General features: G+C 39.1%; 2 protein-coding genes across 6 annotated transcripts; one reads left to right on the top strand and one right to left on the bottom strand.

The window, feature by feature from the left end:
• Positions 1-141: 141 nt before the first annotated feature.
• Positions 142-21,343, top strand: LOC125235432 (collectin-11-like). 5 transcript variants are annotated; one of them, XM_048141997.1, is made up of 10 exons: positions 142-430; positions 1,356-1,475; positions 1,912-2,046; positions 4,717-4,890; positions 5,526-5,750; positions 6,369-6,497; positions 6,655-7,027; positions 17,480-17,653; positions 19,564-19,674; positions 21,094-21,343. In XM_048141997.1, exons 1-7 carry the CDS (start codon positions 397-399, stop codon positions 6,687-6,689), a joined length of 852 nt encoding a protein of 283 aa, XP_047997954.1. In that variant the 5' UTR covers positions 142-396; the 3' UTR covers positions 6,690-7,027; positions 17,480-17,653; positions 19,564-19,674; positions 21,094-21,343. The 5 variants fall into 5 exon arrangements, with proteins under 5 accessions (XP_047997954.1, XP_047997953.1, XP_047997952.1 ...); XM_048141996.1 differs by lacking the exon at positions 142-430 and having other exon boundaries at positions 992-1,475; positions 4,717-4,830; XM_048141995.1 differs by lacking the exon at positions 142-430 and having other exon boundaries at positions 992-1,475.
• On the bottom strand, positions 10,465-12,886 carry LOC125235606. Its single transcript, XM_048142204.1, has 2 exons — positions 11,189-12,886; positions 10,465-10,479 (listed from the first exon to the last, which is right to left on the bottom strand). The coding sequence occupies exons 1-2, from the start codon at positions 12,884-12,886 to the stop codon at positions 10,465-10,467; spliced, it is 1,713 nt and encodes a 570-aa protein (XP_047998161.1).
• Positions 21,344-21,708: the final 365 nt, after the last annotated feature.

Genomic DNA, 21,708 nt, shown 5'->3' with positions numbered 1-21,708 from the left:
TTCTATTCTCGAACCACTCGCTTCGCTCGTGGTTCAACTATAGAATCCTTTCACTTGCTCGTTTTTCAATTCCACACTCGGCGTTAAAATACATCTTTGCCCCCTTGTATAACAAATAACTATTAGCGCTATGTGCTTGCCTATGCCTATGCCTACACAGCAGTTGCAGAAGGCACAGATCATAAAATAATAGGCACCTACTGTGTAGGCAAGCATTGTTTGATTTTGCTGGTACATTTTTCCGGGAAACCACCAGTTATTTGTGGTAGGCTATCGGCTCACTCGATGAGCGAATGATCAAAAGTTTTTACTGGGTAACTGGCAACGACGAGGTAGACAAGTGAGCTTCAAATATAAACGAATAAATTAGTGATTAGTGATAAACGGCACTAAAAGATGTTCCCATTTTCTAGCATTTTTTTGGTCTTGGGTAAGTACCTAAATAGATTTTTATAGGTAATTATTTTTATTTGTTATTATTTATTGGTGACATATAGATAATATAGGTGCATGGTATGGTAGGTTGAAAAAGGACCTCAAAGGGAAGACCGTTAGAATTGAGAAAGAATGTGAGAATTTAAAACTAAATTTTTCTAAGTAAAGATATATTGAAGTATGGTTAGGTTCTCCCTTTGTTTAACATAATTATTGTGTCGTAATGTATATGATTGCCAGGTGCCAGGGTTTTTGTTAATGTCATCTCTCATGTCTGAGAAAAACCAAATTATGACTAATGAAAATGTCGACAAACGATACATTATGACTGAAGACTTGGGAAGCAATAGAGTCCCGGTTGGGTGGTTTTACCTCATATTCCTACTTCCTAGTTTACCCTTCGGGTTAAATGGTCTGATGGCAGTTGCTTTCGTAAAAACCAGTGTCTACGCCAAATGTTGGTATTTGAGAGAAATTTGCATTGTGAATTTAACAAGTTTGACTTGTTGCGGGTTTATCTGTTTGAAACCAAAGTATTTTAGTAAACGGAATAAATCACAATATTGATGATACAAGTCGAATTTGTTCGAACAACAAGGTCAAACTTGTTAAAAGATATTTGATTGAATCAGCCAACAATATGAGTCATGTTGCTTTTGTAAAATTGACTTGTAGAATGTACTAGTTACAGCTACACTTAACAAAATCGAACTTGTTGGTTGAACCAAAGTGCACGTAGGCGCTATTTTAACCAAAAAACTTGTTGAACGAAAATGAAAACTGGATGTTTTTTCTCCCAGTGATACCTAGTTGCCTGATAAGCCATGGCAAAGAATGTTCGGATAACGCTAGGAAGAAGAGAGTTGGGTACGCTGAAAGTGAAAGTTGGTTTCATAAAATGTCTAATGATACCTTTACAGGACTGTACTACGCTGCTAGAGCCGATGCCGACTTCGTGTACAGTTCAGAAGCTGGTGGGCTGGTTCTGCACACATTACCCGGCATCTGGTCGGACGCTGCCATGCGCTGCTATCTCGAAGGTGCCTAAGCAAATGAAGGGTCACCATGTAAGGGACGAGGGGACGAGGAGTGAAAGATACTCCTGAGGTGATAATTGTTGTTGTAGTCCTAAGGCAACCAGAGGAGCAAAGGGCCTTCACAAGCTCGTGCCACGCCTTCGTAATATCTTGTTGACAATGGACGAGGTTAAAATTTAAATCTTTATAAGATTATTTCATACCACAGTCTGAGGATCAAATTCAGGCGTGGGCGTGGGTTTTTCCATGTTTAAAAGATTTTTTTCGACCATCCATCGCATACTTATAGCGTATCTGTATAATATTGGTATGTCTGTTACTTAGTAAAATTCTATTTTATTTCGCATCATCTGTTAGATTAGTTAAGTAGTAAAATAATATTTCGTAGAGTAGATATTGCTTAAATGATTTTAAATTATCTAATATGTATTGATTGCAGGTGGGATGCTAGCTTCTCCGACGAGCAGTGGGTTAGTAAGGGAGATGACGGCCAATATGGCCGAACACAAGCTGACTCGTGTCTTCACCGGGATCAATTCCATCCTGTACCAAAAAAGCTTCAAGTCTCTTGACGGTAAGATTAAGTCATGAAGGATAATCATAATATTCTTAAATATTGCATATTATTCAACAACTAATACATACTACTATAAATGAGGATTTTTTTCCACCCATTCCCTTGCCATGTGTCAAAATCCAGTAAACATGTGTCTATTTCAAGAAAGCCGTTCTAGAAACTATTTAAAAAGTGCATGGTTGTAGAAAAAGTAGGTATTTTATGCAGCGACGTTATTTAACTGAGTCATTATTGCATCGAGTACATACCCTAATAGAGCAGAAATGTTATTTAATTTGTTCGAGAACGATTCCGCCAACTCGCGGCTACTCATATCCCCTCTCACTGCGCTCCCATTGGCTGATACAAGGTCAAGTAATAGGTGCTAGGGATGAGGTAGTGCGTAAGTAAGGTTTATCGATAAGGATATTTTAACCCCTTACGCGCTTTATGCACCACTGTGTGTGCAAGCCCCAAAAGTCCGTAACATTGCATGCACACACGGTGGAGCAGAAATCTATTACATACTACTACTATATTATTATTAGTATAAAACACGGTATACAAAAAGGAAAACTATATTTTCTTGGAAGTAAAAATCAGATTATAATTATTTTAAGTAAAAGTTATGAAATTTTCCAATCCCTAATTATGTATCTTCGAGTTTCTCAAATTGTGTTTTTTATTTGATTTAAATAACAATTTATTATTTTACAAATTACTTGAACGTAATATTTAAACTAATACATATATCAGATATAGATTTTACGAAATCGTGTCACCTAAATATACCCAAAACATATCTAATTACATCTAAGAATTAGGTACCTAATACATTAATATAATCAATCAAGCATAACATAATCGATAATATACAAATATTCGACATAAACCATTAATGCAAACATTAGTGAAAGATAACTTTCTCGTTTCTTTATTTAAATAGAGTGTGATCATTATATAGTAGGTACACAAAATAATATTCCTTACTCATTACTTAAATATCGATACACCACTTGATGCTATAAATTAAGCATGTACAACACTAGTGCAGACTGGAAAGAGATGGTGTGATGTGAATTGAGTTACGTGGAAGCAAGAGATAACGACATACGTCTAGCCTGCGTCATCACCTTTCACTTTTGTTGTCCAGTTTGACTTGGCCTCCGGACAAAATTTAATATAAAGTAGTTTATAATTTAAAATCGTAACTTACCGATGAAAAGTTATTCCTTATGTTTTAAAGTCAGATGTTTTGCTGTTTTTTCTACGAAACTGAATAGAACAGCACGCCATTATAATAATAGTAAAACAAACTATAATTTATTTCGTAATTCGCAGAGACGTACGCACGGATCCAATACTGGTTTTGTACTGTTTTAGTGAGAGCGTGCGCTAACATTTATAAGTGACAAATCACATATCCGTTGCGCAGACGGACAGCCCCATATTACCACTCTATTGGGTATGTCCTCGATGTTATTGTCATTAATACTCCAGCGTCTTTATCACACCTCGGACACTGGCGATCAAATATATGAAAGAGGCGCGTTCCTAGCACACATTCTAAGCTCGTGTAGGTGAACGCGTACCATGCTTGTATGAGTGAGATATGACAGGTCGACTGTTCGCGTTTTTGACAGGCGGTAACTGTCAGGTAACTGAGAGGGGGTGGGCGGCACTTTCAGCGGGGAGCGGGAGTGGCCATACTGTACGATAGTACTCTTTATTATACTGTGTCTTTATTATCAATTGTTGGCTTGGCCATTTAAGTTTAAATAATAAGCCACAAAATTATATCCTCATATTTAACGTCAACTGATAAAATTTTCCTGTTCGCGTATATTAATTTCATCAATAAATTATTATTTAAAATAGTAGCACTTTTAAATTGTTTATGATCTATAATTTAGACTCTTCGTCATACTTAGCTTTATTTAACGTTCATATGCGCATTGTAATAATAAGCATACTTGAAAAATAAATATTTCATTTTCATTTATTTTCGCAGCAACGAAATTTGTAAGGTGTCTAACTATTTACAAGTTACAACACCTAGAAGGTTTTTTAGAAAGCCTATTATCTCACGAGAAGGAAAAACCTCTATGTGTGTTAAAAAGCCGCCAAGTGTGCTTTGGGCCAGTCGCACCAAACCGTCTGTCACCGTTAAGGCGTTCGTTTAATTTTATTACATGGGAAGTTCCACAGACCTCTGCTGCGTGACGATGATGTGTCTGTCAAATGTGGTTGATGCAACTGGCCCTTAGTCGTGTAGCGTGTAGTAACATTTGACCGGCATCGCATGAAATGTCTAATCCATATAAGGTTTCCCCAAACCAGCTGACGCAGAATCGGCTCTAGCGGACTAAAAATCGCTCATTAGTAAGTATTAAGATGCTTACGCGTCGTCGTCGCTAAACGCATGCGTACACATGTTCATACTGAAGAGATTTTTGGCCGACGAAAGCCGTTTCCGCGTCGATAGGTATGAGACGCGAGCATACAGTCAAGTGCAAAAATACGTATCGATTTTATCCGCTCAAAAATATGTACCGAGACCTTATTCCGCCGACATAAAGTGCTATGGGACATATTTTTGATAAGTTGTACGCACCCATATTTTGACACTTGACGTACAACGAGCATTGTAGAATAAAGTTAGTATAATGGGTCTAAACTTTGTGTCAGGGGTGCCGCGGTCATCCATCCCAGTGGGCTGGGCCGAGGGCCAGCCGGACAACGCGAATACGGACGAGGACTGCTTGGTGCTGACGAACGAGGGCCAGCTGACAGACATGAGCTGTGAGAGTATACTGCCGTACTTCTGCCTAGACGACAAATGCGGTCCCGTTATGGCAAAAGGTGATCAAGCTAGATTCTTCTTTGTTAGGGGCTAATACCTATGTAAGGCTTCGTAGTGCCTATGTATCGATGCGACCATTCCTGATCTATTGTGATCGCCACCTAGTATTACAGCTCTCGGTCAAGCCCTACAAATAAAAGACAAAGAAAAGTATATTTCCGAACTCATCAAGCTACGTAGCTTACCTGAACTATCCTATTAAGTGTGACCATTACGTGGATCTCTCGTCCTAGATATAAGCAAACTGGTATAGGTACTAATATCATATACGTAAATGCAAAAGTGTGCCTGCCTGTGTATTACCACAGATCATATAATAATAGTACAGATACCTAATCTCACTACACACTTATTCCGCTGAACCGTTTTAAGTCCGGAAAAGGATTATTTCTATCTCGGCACTCATTCCTTAATAGGATAAAAGAATATCTATTTATTTCATTTTTACTTTGAAAGTAGCTAAGATATTAGGCATCGCCTGTTATTGATGTAAACATTTTGATCAAATGGTACAATTGCCTTTATATTTTTGTCAGGTGCAACGCTATCCAAAATATCTAAATTACTAATTCCCTCACTGAAACTCACTAATTCACTGTGTGTCGTCGCCTCGATCAACTAACTTTGCTTTCAGGGTACAAATGGGAGGAAAGAACTAAAAGCTGCTACAAATATCATGAGACTGGAGAGACTTGGCGCCAAGCCCTAGCCACGTGTCATGCCGATGGCGGCCATTTGGCTATCATCAACACACAGACTGAGTCTACTGTACTTAAGGAAATGTTCAACGAAAAAGGGGGCCTACACGCATTTGTTGGCTTTTCGCATTATTATGATGATGAGTGGGCGACTATTCATGGTAAGGGTTTGTAGGTATTTAGTTTTAGTTTGATATTGGACAAGATAGAAAGCCGCCGTGTTACGTTATACTAACTCTTTTCATCTTATCCCTCAATAAAAACCCTTCAATGTTACCTTATTTGACCATATTCTATAAAAAAGCTTTACATTTGCAAAAGAACAATGTGGGAATGATTATTGTATTTTAAATTACACAATTAAATATACATAGGAAGGAAGAAAATAGAAACGCTTTTCTAATGTAGTGTAGTGTAAAAAATGTATACCTACGATTGCCTCATCTTTTGTGGTGCGGACTGCAAAGGAATGGAATTGCGCTCCCAGAAAAATACGAACCGGAAACCGGAACCGCAAAAATAAAAATTGGTCGTATTTTTATTTTTGCGGTTCCGGTTTCCGGTTCGTATTTTTCGTATTCGGTGTTCCCAGAAAAATACGACCTCGGTCTCTTTAAAGCAAGAGTGAATTGGCTACTACTGAATCGGTGAGCTCCATCTTAGACTCTGTCTTCACTTTCCATCAGGTGTGACTAAAGGTCAATCGCCGATCAGTCCATAATAAAAATAAATACTTATATCATTTTGGTAAAACAAATTTGTATTTCGTGTGTTGGCAGGTGAGACGCTTTCTGGCGCCGGTTTTTCTAAATGGGGCAAAGATGAGCCCAACAACACGGGTAAAAATGAGTTTTGCGGGTCCATCAACCAGGAAGGACTCCTCAACGACGCTTCGTGCAACGTACCAGGCCCCGTAGCCGAATGGCATTTCTCCGACGCCAAACGAAAGCGATACGCCGCTGGCTCTGTCGCGCCAATACGCAAGCGCGATAGAGATAGATATCTACTAGCGCTTCGTTTCGTGAGCGTTTCGTGAGCGATTGTGCCATTCGGCTAGCCACCCAGCTCCATTTATTTGCGAGTTTATCCCTAAAAAATAGTTTGTGGCCATTTCATCGAAGCAAACACATTATATAAATCCATATGAGATATTTACCCTCTTATTCAGAAACGTACTCTAAAGTTATCAAGCCGATAAAGTTCGTTTGTCCCTTTCCGACGTATTGGTGTGAGAGAAAAGGACAAACGAACTTTATCGGCTTGATAACTTTAGAGTACGTTTATGAATAAGGTGGTTAAAGTGTAAAAATCGTACCTCGGAATCATACGGAAACATTTATTATGATTCAGATGGCGCTACACATTTGGTTGACACTCGGTGAGACCACTCGGGAATCTTCATTTTCTCGGCCACTGCTGTAATTCAGTATTTCTGACTGTTTGTTTATTCTGTGACAGTACTTAAATAATATTTAAGCCTTCTGGAACGTGTGACTTAAGTCTATTTGTTCAACCATGTCACTATACTATTTCTTTTTCTTTACGAGCACCGCATATGTACAGTCAACCAATTGGAACCCTACCGACCCTACCAACGAACCATGTCAAAATGACAAGCAGTAAAGGATTTCTTACAATTTGATTTCTAACGTCACTATGACATAGTTCTACAGTGGCCTAGGGTTCCGATTGGTTGACTGTACGAGTAAGCGTCTAAAATTAGCACATCCGAGCCAAATCGCGCGCGACACAATTAATCTAATACAATTTTGAATTGACGATAGAGTCGGCATGTGCACACAGATGGCTTTAATAGTTATTTTCAGTACAGATGGTGTTTTTCACGCACTAGTGCGAGAAGTGGTTCATTGAATGTCAGGTCGAAACTTCGGAGAGCCATCTGTACTCAAAAACGTCGTACGATACACGTGCGAAAAGGAAATAACTTCATTTTTTACGCACTTGTATCGTAATGTACTATTGTTATACAAGGGTGCAAAGTTGTATCTTAACGCCGAGTGTGGAATTGAAAAACGAGCAAGTGAAAGGATTCTATAGTTGAACCACGAGCGAATTTCATTTCTTTCGAAAACCACTCGCTTCGTGAATAGAATTCTGAACTTGGCGAGTTTTTCAACACACGAGAAGTAAAATACATTTGCACCCGTGTGTAACATAAACCTTTTCCCCTCACTATAGCGAGGAAAGTACAACGCAAAAAACGTGTTTATCACTGCTTCCAGTAGCTCCACAGGTGGTAGATATCTTCATCCCTAGATTCACCGACTTTTATAAATTGTAAAGCAGAACATTTTACTATATTCAGGTTCAGTGTCAAATTACTTTATCCACCAGTGGTTCAAATGCGTTTTTGCCCGCTGATATTAAGGATAACACACGTCTTTCCGAGCTAGTGAGGGGAAAGTCATAATATCGTATATCTACATATCATAAGTTCTCTATAATATGCTGAGGAGCGATAAGTAAATGGCCTATATTAAGAAATGTGTACTTAATTACCTACCCGCTAGTGCATTACAATTATTACCTTCCGATCGAACTTTCGGATTGAATAGAAGAAAGAATTTGCGATTGGAGTTCATCGGTCAGTCACTTGTTTCGTTTCAAATATCGAACGTTTTAAAAGTGAGTCAATCAACTACACTTCTAAACTTGATATTAACTCTTACCTTGATTTAGGCTACAAATATCTGTACATATTATTGTAGAAAACTTATTATACGGATGTAGATAAAGTTATGTATGTAACTGTACATAATTAGGCATTAAAACACTCGTGTTTTATGCACCATTCACATAAATTATTGTATATACGTGAGGTCCGTATCGTGCTGTCCCTAACCGCCAAAGTGGGCTGGGGAATAACTTACCGAATATTTAGGTCACTGGTTTGCTCCTTGGCGAGTGTTCTCACTGACTTTGGGTTTAGTTGGTTGAATTTAGATATTAATTTTAGGATCCTTTTAATTATATATGATTAACACAATCTTCGCAACACATGAATTTCGAGTTTTTCTTTCGTGACACTGACGTTACTGTCACTTTTTTCTTTATTTCAACTCCTTGTTGACAACACCCGACGAGGAGGCCATAATAGGTTTTTAACAAGAAGTTTTGAATTGAGGCGCAAACATTCCCCCGGCCTTGAAAGAAGTAGCTTTCAAAAGTTATTAAAATAAATAATTACGTAATAGCATCCTCATTGCTCAAAGAAATTAAAATAACATAAACAATTTAGGCCTAATACATAACCTAAGATTAATAACTAATATAATATATAATTACTGAGAAGGCAAAGGACATAATTTGACTAAAGGCCTTTTTAGTATGCCAGATTTTGTTTTAACCAAAGCAACTCTGGCAATACCATCCCTGCCTGGAATGAGCTGAGTTATAAGACCTAACGGCCATTGTAGAGGCCTGACATTTTCTTGAAGAATGATTACAACTGTTCCTTCCTTAACAGGCTTAGAAGGAGTATTCCATTTTTGTCTGGTTTGAAGCGTGTGCAAATACTCATCGCGCCACCTCTTCCAAAATGATTGCGTTAAGCGATCTAATAATTGATATCTTTGTAAGAGATGATCAGAGGTTACCTCCGCAATTGACGCAGCTGGGAGATAATTTAAAGGAGTAACATGAAGAAAATGAGCCGGTGTCAAAGCAGAAGGTTCCGCGGGATCAGAACTTAACACGGATAGTGGCCTAGAATTTAACAAAGCCTCAATTTGACTAAGAACTGTCATTAATTCTTCAAATGATAATATTTGTTTACCTATAGTGCGAAACAAGTGGGATTTGACACATTTGATATTACTTTCCCAACAGCCTCCAAAATGTGGAGCGCTGGGAGGGATAAACCGCCAAATTATTTGATTGGCAGCTAGTTCATTTTCCCAAGCTTCACGGTACTCATTTCCCAGAAAATCATGAAGCTCTTGCAAATATGTGTTGGCTCCCTGGAAATTGGTTCCGTTATCACTGTACATATATTTTACAGGACCACGTCTGGATAAAAACCGCTTAAATGCCGACATAAAACTTGCTGTACTTAAGTCAGTTGCAAGTTCTAAATGAATGGCCCGCGTCGTGAGACACGTGAAAAGGCATAAATAGACCTTTTGACTCTTCACACCTCTACGTCGAACAGGTGTACAATACAAAGGACCCGCGTAATCACAGCCAGTATGTATAAAGGCCTTTTCAACTTGATTTACCCTGCATGCTGGTAAATCTGCCATCATTGGGCAGTTAGCCCTTGGCTTGATTCGGAAGCAATAATTGCATAAGTGAATCCGATGACGAATAATACATCTAGCTGCTATAATCCAGAACCGATGTCGCAGAATAGATATAAGAGCTTCAGGTCCTGCATGTAAATGGCGTCGATGATAATAATCGACCAGTAAGTTAATGATGTGATCACGACGTGGCAATAACAAAGGATGTTTATAATCGTAATCTTCATTAGAGTTACTGAGACGCCCTCCAACACGTAGGATTCCATCTTCAATAAACGGCTTCAGGCTTGTAAAGGCCTTTACAAACCCCTTCTTCAAGGTCGAATCTAATATATGTCTACTAAAATAAACTCTTTGTAGAGCTCGCACTATTTCCAATTCGGCTGCTATTAAGTCATCAGCATTAATAGGACCTATAGATATTTTTTTAATGAATTTCAAGATATAGGCAACTGTGCGTACATATTTAATCCATGAAGAGAATCGTTTAGACAATTCATAAATTATGTTATTTTTCGAACTATCACATGTCACTAAGGAAACCGTTTTTTCTTCAGGAACATTGACTTCATCTGGAATAAACGGCTGAACAGGCCATTCCTTTTCGGAAACTTCATCCACGGAGGGCCTGAAAGCCATAGAGGATGATTTACTAGTTGAGATGGAGTTAAACCTCTGGACAGACAGTCGCTAGGATTCTCCGTTCCCTTAATATGGTAGAAATGATTACTTGACAAATTCTCTTGGATCTTGGTAACACGGTTTGCCACAAAGGTTTGCCATCGATGAGGCGACGAATGAATCCAACAGAGTGTTACTGTTGAATCGGAAAAGGCTAACACAGAGTCAATATTGAATCTGGTCGAGTATATGTCAACCACCCTTTTTATTAGTTGTGACAGCAGCAGCGCTGCGCATAATTCCAGTCTTGCTAGGCTTATAACCTTTACAGGTGAAATTTTAGATTTAGCGCAAATTAAATTAATAACTCCTCTGTCGTTATTAGGCAAGCTGACATAGGCATAAACCACTCCACCATAAGCCTTTTCACTAGCATCTGAAAACCCGACGATAGTTAATGAACAGCTTTCAATAACACCTATATGTCTGGGAATGCTAATGTGAGATAACAGCGGTAGTTCGCTCTGGAACAGTTGCCATTGGCGTACAATATGATCAGGTGGCAATTCATCCCAATCGATTTTCAAAAGCCATAACTCCTTTATTAGAAGCTTAGCGTACACGATGACAGGAGCCACCAGGCCTAGAACATCAAATAGTCGAGCTACCGATGATAAAATGTTCCTTTTACTACACGGTCGGTCATCGGAACTAACCTGGAATTTGAATACGTCTTCACCAGGATACCAACGTAGACCCAAAATCTTCAACGTCGTATCATCGTCGAAGGTGACACTTTTCGACAAATGTAGCTCTGTTGGTATTTCTTTCAGAACAGCTTCAGAATTTGACGACCACTTTGCTAGTTGGAATCCACCCTTTAAGAATAAATCCAGCAGCTCTTTAGTCGCTTGTACAGCTTGGTGTTCATCAATAACTGAACTGGCTACATCATCCATATAAACATCACGAGATGCAATTTCTTTTGCGAGTGGGTATTTGTCGCCTTCATCATCTACTAACTGTTTGACAGTTCGCAGCGCTAGAAAGGGACTGCTGCGTAGGCCGAAAGCTACCCTATTATATTGAAATATTCTTATAGTTTCTTCAGGATTAAACCTATAAAGTATACGCTGATAAGGACGATCCTCCCCCCGTACGTCAATACACAGATACATTTGACGTACATCAGACGTAATAGCTATAGCAAACAATCTTAGGTTTAGTAGAATGCAAAACAAGTCAGCTTGAAGACTTGGTCCTGCGTGAAGAATGTCATTTAATGATAAACCGCTTGTGGTCTGTGCACTAGCGTCCAGCACCACTCGAACCTTTGTAGTAGTTCTGTCATTTTTGACAATTGCGTGGTGGGGTATATGATAAGCAGCATTAGACTTATCATTTGGAACTTCAGATAAATATTTTTTATCAATGTGTTCACGAATAACTTCATCGTAAGCGGGTTTTAATTCTGGTACTGCGCGGAATTTTCTTTCAAGTGCCAAAAACCGGCGTTCGGCTGTCTTGTAAGAATCGCCTAAATTGCTTGGTTCCAATTTAAATGGGAGTGCTACTTCGTAACGTCCATCTTCTAAACGCTTGACTGTATTGTTGAATATATCTTCAGCCTTTTTCTCGTCAGCATTATAAATCACGCCTCCATCTAAATCTTCAATTTCCCAGAGTTTTTGCATTAGATTTCCCACATCAACTGAAGTAAAATATCCTGCTGCTGAGTAGGAAGTGTTTACTGCGGGAGCATCGCCTAATATGATGTACCCCAGTGTAGTTTCCAAGGCGTCAGGAAAACCAGGTTTGTTTTCAATCTTCTCTGACATTAACAATTTGGTGAATAACTTGACACCAAGAAGTACGTCAATTTCACCTGGAATCGCCCAGGAGTCATCTGCAAGATGTAAATTATCAAACAGATCAGTTGTAGATTGATCAATATGACAGGTAGGTAAATCAGGCGTGATCTCGTCTAAAACAAGCGCTTCGATAGTATATTGACGATTAGGATCATATCTTGACCTAAAGGTTAAGTTGACAGTTCCTCGAATGGGTTGCGTTATTGCTGTTCCACCTAATCCATTTATTGAAGTTACAGGGCTGCTGAGTACATGAAGACCCAAACTCTTGCAACACTTCAAGGTAACGTAATGTTTCTGAGATCCTGGATCCAGCAGACACCTCAAAACCTTGTCCTTGCCGTTACGTCCACTAGCGAGTACCTTAGCAGTGGCGAGAATCTCCGTCAAGGGTGATTTATTCTGTCCCGATGCCGAATGCGTGCATACAGAGGCACTGTTGTCCTTAACTGATGAACTTGTGCTAGCTTCACTATCATCTTTAGATGAGGACTTGGACTCGTTTCTATTCAATGCGGGCTTTGAGTTATCGAAGTGCAACATGGTGTGATGTTTTCCCTTACATTTACGACAGGTTTTGTATGAGGAACATTTTGATGCAGTATGGTGCGTGTTTAGACAATTAGTGCACGCGTGATTTTCCTTAACGAAATTAAATTTTTCGTTAGGCGTGAGTTTCACGAAAGAGTTACAATTATAGAGTTGCGAGTGATCATTACTCTTGCACAAAGCACATGGGTTTTCGTCCTTATGCCCTTGCGTGCTAATATACGCCTGGGGCGTCCGAGGAAGTGGAGCTCGCACGCCGCTAGTGCTGGCAGCGGATACGCTTTCAAGCTTAGTTGGCGCTCGTTGCGATGTCCGATATAAAATCTTTACTTGCTCTCTAACGAAACAAATGAATTCATCATATGTAGGCATCTTAGAAGAATTCCGAATAGACATCTCGAAATTCTTGGTGGTGTCCGAGTCTAATAACTTAAGACCCAGGTGAATGAAAATAAAATCACTTAAGTTTTCGAGCTTGGGTTGTTTTATTGCTGAAATAGTAGCAGCAAACGAATCAATTGTTTTTTCTAAAGTAGATGCCAAAGGACCGTTGACGTTGACAGGCTTCATCGAAAACAGCTGGTTTAAATATGACGTAGCCAATGCGCGTTTGTCATCATATTTCGCGATTAATGCTTCCCATACTGTGTTATAGTTTTCTGCGGCAGGTATTACTCCAGCACAGATCGACTTAGCTTTATCTGTCAGATGACTAAATAAATAGTGAACACGCTCAGAATCAGTAAGGTTTTTATTCTCATGAATAACACGTTTAAATGTTTCATAGAAGAAAGGAAAATTTTGAATATCTCCATCGAAAGACGGAAGATCAATCCTTGGGATTTTAATGGAGTTGTCCTTACAGGAATGGCTCGAATCCCTGGATGTCGGGGTGCTCTGAGAAGGTGCATCAATTTTTCCAATTTGACATTTTATTACGCAGTAGATATCATCAAACGCGTTCATTGCGCTGTAGTTGACGATGTACTCTGGGTTCAACTCCAAGTTCAGAAGATTGACTTCATCCATCAACTCTATAAATTCTTTCCTTAGTTGATCGACCAATCGAGCTTGCGCGATGAACTGAGAGAAAGCCTTCTTGTCACTGCTTAGCTTTGGAATCATGTCGAAAATGGTTTGCAAACGCATGAAACATTGAGCACGTTTTGCTTCCGCGAGCTTAAGTCTAGTTGCCATGGTTACCTAATTGTTACTATGACAGCACGAGAAATATGAATAAATGCCTAAGATGCACCAATAATAACGAATAATATTCAACTTGTATAGTACCTTAATACAAGTCGAAGGAAATTAAATAAGTAGGAACGGTCCGCTTGTGTAATATCTTAACACAAGTGTAACTTTCGCGAAAATATAATTAATTACAGTGAAAGAAAAACTGAGGCTTTTAGGAATAATTTACCCGTAGTATTCAGTTTAGTTTAATGTATTAATAACTTAAATACACCGATATTATGTTACGAAGATCGCTATAAAACTTCCCGTGAAAATAATGACAAATGTCAAAAACAAATTTTGAAAATTTATTTGAAATTTACGAATATAAGTAACGCGATGAATAGTCCCACGCGCTCCGCGTAAATTAAGCCACAGAAAATAACAATAACTTAGTATGACTGTGCCTTAAGTAACACGATGTATAAACGGGAACATTTTTATAAAACAATTTAAATAAAGGAAGTTAAAGGAAATAATTTAAATCAGTGAGCAACAAGGATTACTTATTGAGAAATAAATTTAGAAAATCCGATTCGGTGGGCCAAAAATATGGGGCTGCGGAATAACTTACCGAATATTTAGGTCACTGGTTTGCTCCTTGGCGAGTGTTCTCACTGACTTTGGGTTTAGTTGGTTGAATTTAGATATTAATTTTAGGATCCTTTTAATTATATATGATTAACACAATCTTCGCAACACATGAATTTCGAGTTTTTCTTTCGTGACACTGACGTTACTGTCACTTTTTTCTTTATTTCAACTCCTTGTTGACAACACCCGACGAGGAGGCCATAATAGGTTTTTAACAAGAAGTTTTGAATTGAGGCGCAAACAAATTGCCCTACACGATAATCATGCTATCCTACTATTATCTACATATTTAAGATTATAATCTTATTGTTAAGATACAAACAAACATACAGACATAATTACGACCACAACCGAGTAGGATAGCATGATTATCGTGTAGGGCAATTACTTTGGCGGTTAGGGACAGCACGATACGGACCTCACGTATATACAATAATTTATGTGAATGGTGCATAAAACACGAGTGTTTTAATGCCTAATTATGTACAGTTACATACATAACTTTATCTACATCCGTATAGTGCAACGCGACATGGAAAAATTATGTTCCTTATAAATTTTAGCAAATTTTATTTTCAATGTAAATGTATTTTTGTTCTGTCTTCCAACTGGGAAAGTACCTCCACTTTTAGGGAAACCGTAGCCACTACCTAAAACTCATAGTGTTTAGTGTTGTAGCAGATGAGTAAAGTAGCCAAAACTTAACCAGGGTCGGAGTGTTAAATTCGACAACCGGCGCGTTCCTAGCACAAGTGTGATGTAGTCTAAGGAAGGAAGGAGAGACATGGAAAATAGTATTTATATGAGTGTATCGGTGTAAAATCAATAGATGGCGCTTCCATAGCCAATAGGTATATAAATACAATAAAAATGTATTTGTCAATAACGGCTAATTTCATTTCGTATCTAACAAACCTACTCTAGCACAACTCGGGGTAGGAGATGTTTGGAACTGTGTATTTTAAAACCTTTTTAACATAGTTATTAATATGGATCTTACCGAACTGCTTTTAGACTCATAAGTCAAGAAATTACACACGCGTGCCTTTTTATCATAATAATACCTGGGCCATGGGATCGGAATAACTGAAATAACGCTCGACATACCAACCCAATTTGATTCAACCCATTTCCGAGGATCTTTTGTATAACGATCCCGCCTTTACCTACTTATCTGTGCGGCCATTCCCGTTTAAAATATTTTAAATATGTTTGAGTCTCAAGTGAGTTTCATTGTAGTTAAAATTATTAATTGAGTATTTATAGCACTTATACTGTGGCTCGGCGAATGTTAGCGCAGCCTGGGGGCGACTAGCTTTATCAGAATTGAAAAGAGAGGAGAGATGGATCAGAATTAAAAACATAGAGACATAGCGCTAACCCTAAGCTGTCCCTGGCCTCAGTCAAAAATAGCCCACCATAGTGAGATCGCGTGTGTTCTGTTTATACCGGCAACATGGACTTGGCCGGGGTTAAAACGATGTTAAAACATTATTTCTTATTATCAACACACTTTTTGGGGTAAGTGCGTGACGCATTAAAAAATAAACATGTATTTTTGAGCTTCTTTCAAGACGGATCTATTCGGCTTAGATTCATGAACTACGATTATGGTTATGCAGTTTCAGTTTAATTTCGAGCAATAAATATGGACCAAAAACCCAGAACTGCCAAACCTTCCCAATTTTCTCAAGGATGAAACTTTGTATTTTTTGCTATTTAGGCCTGATGACAGCCATTTCTCGGCCAAAAGGTTAAACAATATTACACTAACTTCCCTTAAGCCGGGTCCAGACATGTATCATTTGCCCGATCCTATCACCGTATCCGATCACCGTACCGTATCTGCGTATTGTATCAAGCCCCGTATCAAGTTGTGGACGCCTCCGATTTGCTCCGTATCCGTATCTTCACAATAGTCATGATCGCGTATCAAATTGCCCAGTTCTGTTTCTGCTACGGCGAAGGGCTGCCAATAGTGCCAATAAATAATCCATCTTTTTCTTTAATTCACCAACTGTACACTCCATTTCGACGGAGAGTTCATCCCAGGCTTCCTGCTTCAGATTCCTGTTGTAATAGCTTTTGTGGCTGGGGTCCCATAATACTTGCTTTTCTTTATAGGCCTCGATTAATTTAATAACATTTTCATTGTTCCAATTCATTGTTTTTATTTCACGGCAAGGACGCGCACGTGCAACAGACCGAGCGTCGCGAGTGATGCGTCCAGACTGACCCCCGTCCGTATCTGTATCACCTTTGATGATCGGACAAAAACCGACATGACATGGGTCGGGCCGTATCATAACGGCGTATCGAGATCGCGTATCATGATACGCGTATCATTACCCGTCCACATATGCGATCATGATACGCGTCGGCGATACGGATACGGTGATCGGATCGGGCAAATGATACATGTCTGGACCCGGCTTTAAATTCTCATCTTCTGATAATTAGCATTACCTGGGTGGCTAGCCGAATGGCACAATCGCTCACGAAACGCTCACGAAACGAAGCGCTAGTAGATATCTATCTCTATCGCGCTTGCGTATTGGCGCGACAGAGCCAGCGGCGTATCGCTTTCGTTTGGCGTCGGAGAAATGCCATTCGGCTACGGGGCCTGACCATTTCCTCCGGTCGCCACTTTTAAGGTTTGTCAAGTACTTAAAAACAATATTTAGCTTTTTTAACTATAGTACGTATAGTTAAAAAAGCTTAGTTTTTAATAAGTTATAAACGTTATACCATTTGCAGTTAGTTCCTGGGTTCCTGTCATTGTCGTTGGGTTTGTCATTTGCGATCAGCTTTGGGTCGAGGCACGGCCTCTTTCCTACTGTCGTGGGCTTCGTGGTTGGCGCCTTGTTCCTCATCGTCACTGTCCTGGGCTACTGTGGGGCTATCAAGGAAAATAGGGTCATGTTATACGTAGTAAGTATTGTTCTGCCACATGACATGACCTGCGGGCGTAGCACACTAGTTTGATAAACTTTATCGCATCGGTGCGTCCCTATCGCACCTACAAATAGTGCGAAAAAGATGGCCAGGCGTTATAGTACGTTGCTTCTGGAAAGTTATGTATGAAAATTTTGGCATAATTAATGGAAGATTTTTTTTGATTGGGATATGTACATTATAGGCCGAAGTTATTTTTCATCAACCCTCTCCATCCCTCCCCCCTCTGCGTCACCCCTCTTCCCCCCCTTAAATAGCCGAAAATGCGGTTTTTCGCGATTTCTGACAAAACCGTTGATGATACAGAAAAAGCGTGTATGAATAAAGTAATCCTTAATAAATTTACTACAAATCATTCATTGACACTTTGGTTCTAGCACTAATAGTTTTTGCGTGATCCATCACGAAAGTTGGTCCTTTGCTGCAATTTTCTTTAATGAATGTTAAGTTTTCGCCCAAATTGCTTACGAAATCTGTTTGATATTACTAAAATATTATAAACTGAAAATTAATTTCAGGGGGAAAAATCACTACCATGGGTGGAACTTGAACTCACGGCTTCTGGATTGATACTCCAGGGCTCTACCAACAGCTACCAAAAACTCATCCCCAGTCATCGATATACTATATGGATCAATGGTACTCCTAGCGACTACTACCGTGAAAATATTACGTCTTAAATAGTTACTGGAATTCCAAGACATATTTTATTTTAGTCATGAGTTACAATATTTTAGTCATATCAAACAAATTTCGACGATTTCGTAAGCATTTTGGGCGAAAACTTAACATTCATTAAAGAAAATTGCAGCAAAGGACCAACTTTCGTGACGGATCGCGCGAAAACTATAAGTGCTAGAACCAAAGTGTTAATCAATGATTTGTAGTAAATTTATTAAGGATTACTTTGTTCCTACGCGCTTTTTCTGTATCTTCAACATTTTTGTCAGAAATCGAGAAAAACCGCATTTTCGGTACTTTAAGGGAGGGTAGAGGGGTGACGCAGAGGGGGGAGGAGTGGGGAGGGTTGATGAAAAATAACTTCGGTGTATAAGGTACATATTTCAATTAAAAAAAAACCTTCCATTAATTATGCCGTAATTTTAGCTAATTTCCCCCTACTATTATATCGTAAACGATAAATCACGCGACCATGCAGGCAAGTATGGTCGCGCGATAAATGATAAAACATCTGGCCGTCGCTATCGCACTTATTAATAGTGCGATAGGGACGGCCAAATTTTTTATCGTCTATCGCGCGACCACACTACCCGTGCATGTTTGCCTGTCTGGTTTCATCTTCAGTGACTCAACATGGTCGTATATGCGACTTATAGGCTTGTATAGTCAACCAATTGGAACCATAGGCACTCTACAACCATGTAAAAATGACAAGCAGTAAGAGATCTCTTACAAGCTGATTACTAACGTCACTATGACATAGTTCTACAGTGGCCTAGGGTTCCAATTGGTTGACAGTACAGTGATAATCATTATTTATTTGATGCTCGTAAAATGAGCTTTCCTCCACGAATTGCTACAAGATTCGAAATTTGATAAGGCGGGGCAAATCTCAACTGGGGGACAAATGTAACTGGTCCATTTTTCCATGTTTTACAATGCTTGCATTATTATATAGAGTGACCATCGGTTATGTCTGGTATTAGGCGTGTTCAGTGAATACATATATAACTCAACATCAGTGTAATAATGGAAAAAATGGATCAGTTATATTGGCCCCCTGTCGAGATTTACCCCGCTGTACATTTAAACATTTTGAACTGATACTAAAAGCTGATTAGATAGAGAATAACCTTGCTGGAGAAAAGTAGGGAAATTTTACAGAACGCCTAACTTTCAATTGAATTATCTTGTATTTTTTTCAGTATTCCGGTATCATGGCGGTGTCCGCAGTAATAAACCTGTTGTTATTGGTTCTGATCCAGACCAGTGATATGACAGTGAATGCCGGACCGGTCCTTAATATTGGCGGAGCGGTAAATATATCTCGATTTTTTAACTTAGGTCAAGGTACTGGCAGCTGCAAAAGTGCATGGAGAAATTATGATGAATTCATTGATAAATTCGCCATGCACTTTTTCAGCTGATAGTACATTACTAGGTATCGTTTTACACCTACTGATAAGCTTCATCTCATAACACATTGTACCCCATTCAAATCAGCATATTTAACCCTTAAATGCATGACCTTGACAAAGATTTATTCAAATTTGAATTTTGACGTGCTGTCAATAGAGTCAAAAATGCATGATGCATATATGCATCACTATGCATTTAAGGGTTAAAAAAGTAGTAAAAGTAGGGAATTTTCAACTAGTTTAAAAACTTTGCAGCATATCTTCTTCTGGCAGATAACAAGTATCGAAGAAAACTTTGCCGCATTCATAATTTCGCATAATATCCAAAAGACACCTGCAGGGTTAGCATTAGCACATGATTGACGCGAGAGACGCGAGAGTATGTCGCCGCGAGACAGACTACCCATCCTTATGTCATTAATAGAGAAGAAGACGTGTGATCTATCTCGCGACGACATACTCTCGCGGCAATCATGTGCTAGTCCGGCGTCCAGGGGGCCGATTTTTAAATCTCAGCCATTCGATTTCGTGAAATTCGCTCAATAATATCTCCACCACTAGCGATTTAAATTCTACTAACAGAATCGAAAACGAGAGGTAATTACCACAAGTTTTAAAATTACTAGCCGTCCTTTTCCGAAAATAGCATTACGTCGTTTTCCACAGACTTTTGAACGGCGAATTCGTGCATTCGAAATTCAAAAATCGATCCCCAGGGGAACTGAATAAGGCCACAGGTGCCTTCTCTTATATCAGGGCCTCTTGCCATTCTTGCCAAACGTTACTCGTTGACGCTTTGTGGCGAACAATACGCATTGGCTCTGGCACGCCAATACAAACCAAAGACCAATAGAGAGAGAGAATTACAAAGTGGGACGGAGCGTCACTGATTTCATGCTTGTCTAGACGGTCAGATGGCAAGACCACTTATCAGTAATTCCCGGTAAGTTTGTACATTTGGATCACGTCTCCGATTTAGATAAAAATTGGTAGGATGATAGAGTCCATGATGCTGAGCAAGATCCACTAGGTTTCCCAAAATGTCCTAGGTTGATTGTATGAAACTTTCCTTTTTTGTTACCGAAAATGTATAGAAATCTGGTAACAAAACAGGAATGTTTCATACAAACTACATAGGACATTTTGGGAAACCTAGTGGATCTTGCTCAGCATCATGGACTCTATCAGCCTACCAATTTTTATCAAAATCGGAGACGTGATCCAAATGTACAAACTTAACGGGAATTGCTCTTATAATACTCGTAGTTATAATATGTGATATCAATTTAATTACATACAAGTATTTCTTTTTTTCAGATACTGTCATTGTCATTAGCGGTGATCCTGGCGGGTCTGACACGCAAGGGCGTCAACCAGGGCTGCGTCCTGAGCCCGCCACCTACTTCGTACACGCCTAACATTTAATTTTATCTGTTTCAACATGCTATGCCTGTTAACGCTACGACTATAGAAGGTTATTTTTTATAACCGACAATATTTTCTGGTTATTATGGGCTGACTATGTAAAATAATAATGAAAGATCAAATAACATATTTCTTTTTTTTTACCTAGACGCCTAGACTTTACCCCTTTCATTATGCGTCAAAAAAGCTCAAACTTCACGTGGGGCGAGTTGATCAGCTATTCGGGCGACTTTTGCTATAATTTTTTTTGCAGATCAGTTCAATAACACCTATATATAAAACTATTTTTGCCCGCGGCTTCGCTCGCATTAGAAAGAGACAAAAAGTAGCCTATGTCACTCTCCATCCCTTCAAGTGTCTCCACTTAAAAAAATCACATCAATTCGTCGCTCCGTTTTACCGTGAAAGACGGATAAACAAACAGACACACACACTTTCCCATCTATAATATTAGTATGGATAATGCATGCGAATTTGTCAAAACAACGTCTTCATCTTTATGGTGAC

This window comes from Leguminivora glycinivorella, chromosome 17 (assembly GCF_023078275.1).
Source record: "Leguminivora glycinivorella isolate SPB_JAAS2020 chromosome 17, LegGlyc_1.1, whole genome shotgun sequence".
Lineage (NCBI taxonomy): Eukaryota > Metazoa > Arthropoda > Insecta > Lepidoptera > Tortricidae > Leguminivora > Leguminivora glycinivorella.
This window is presented reverse-complemented; position numbering and strand designations above follow the sequence as displayed.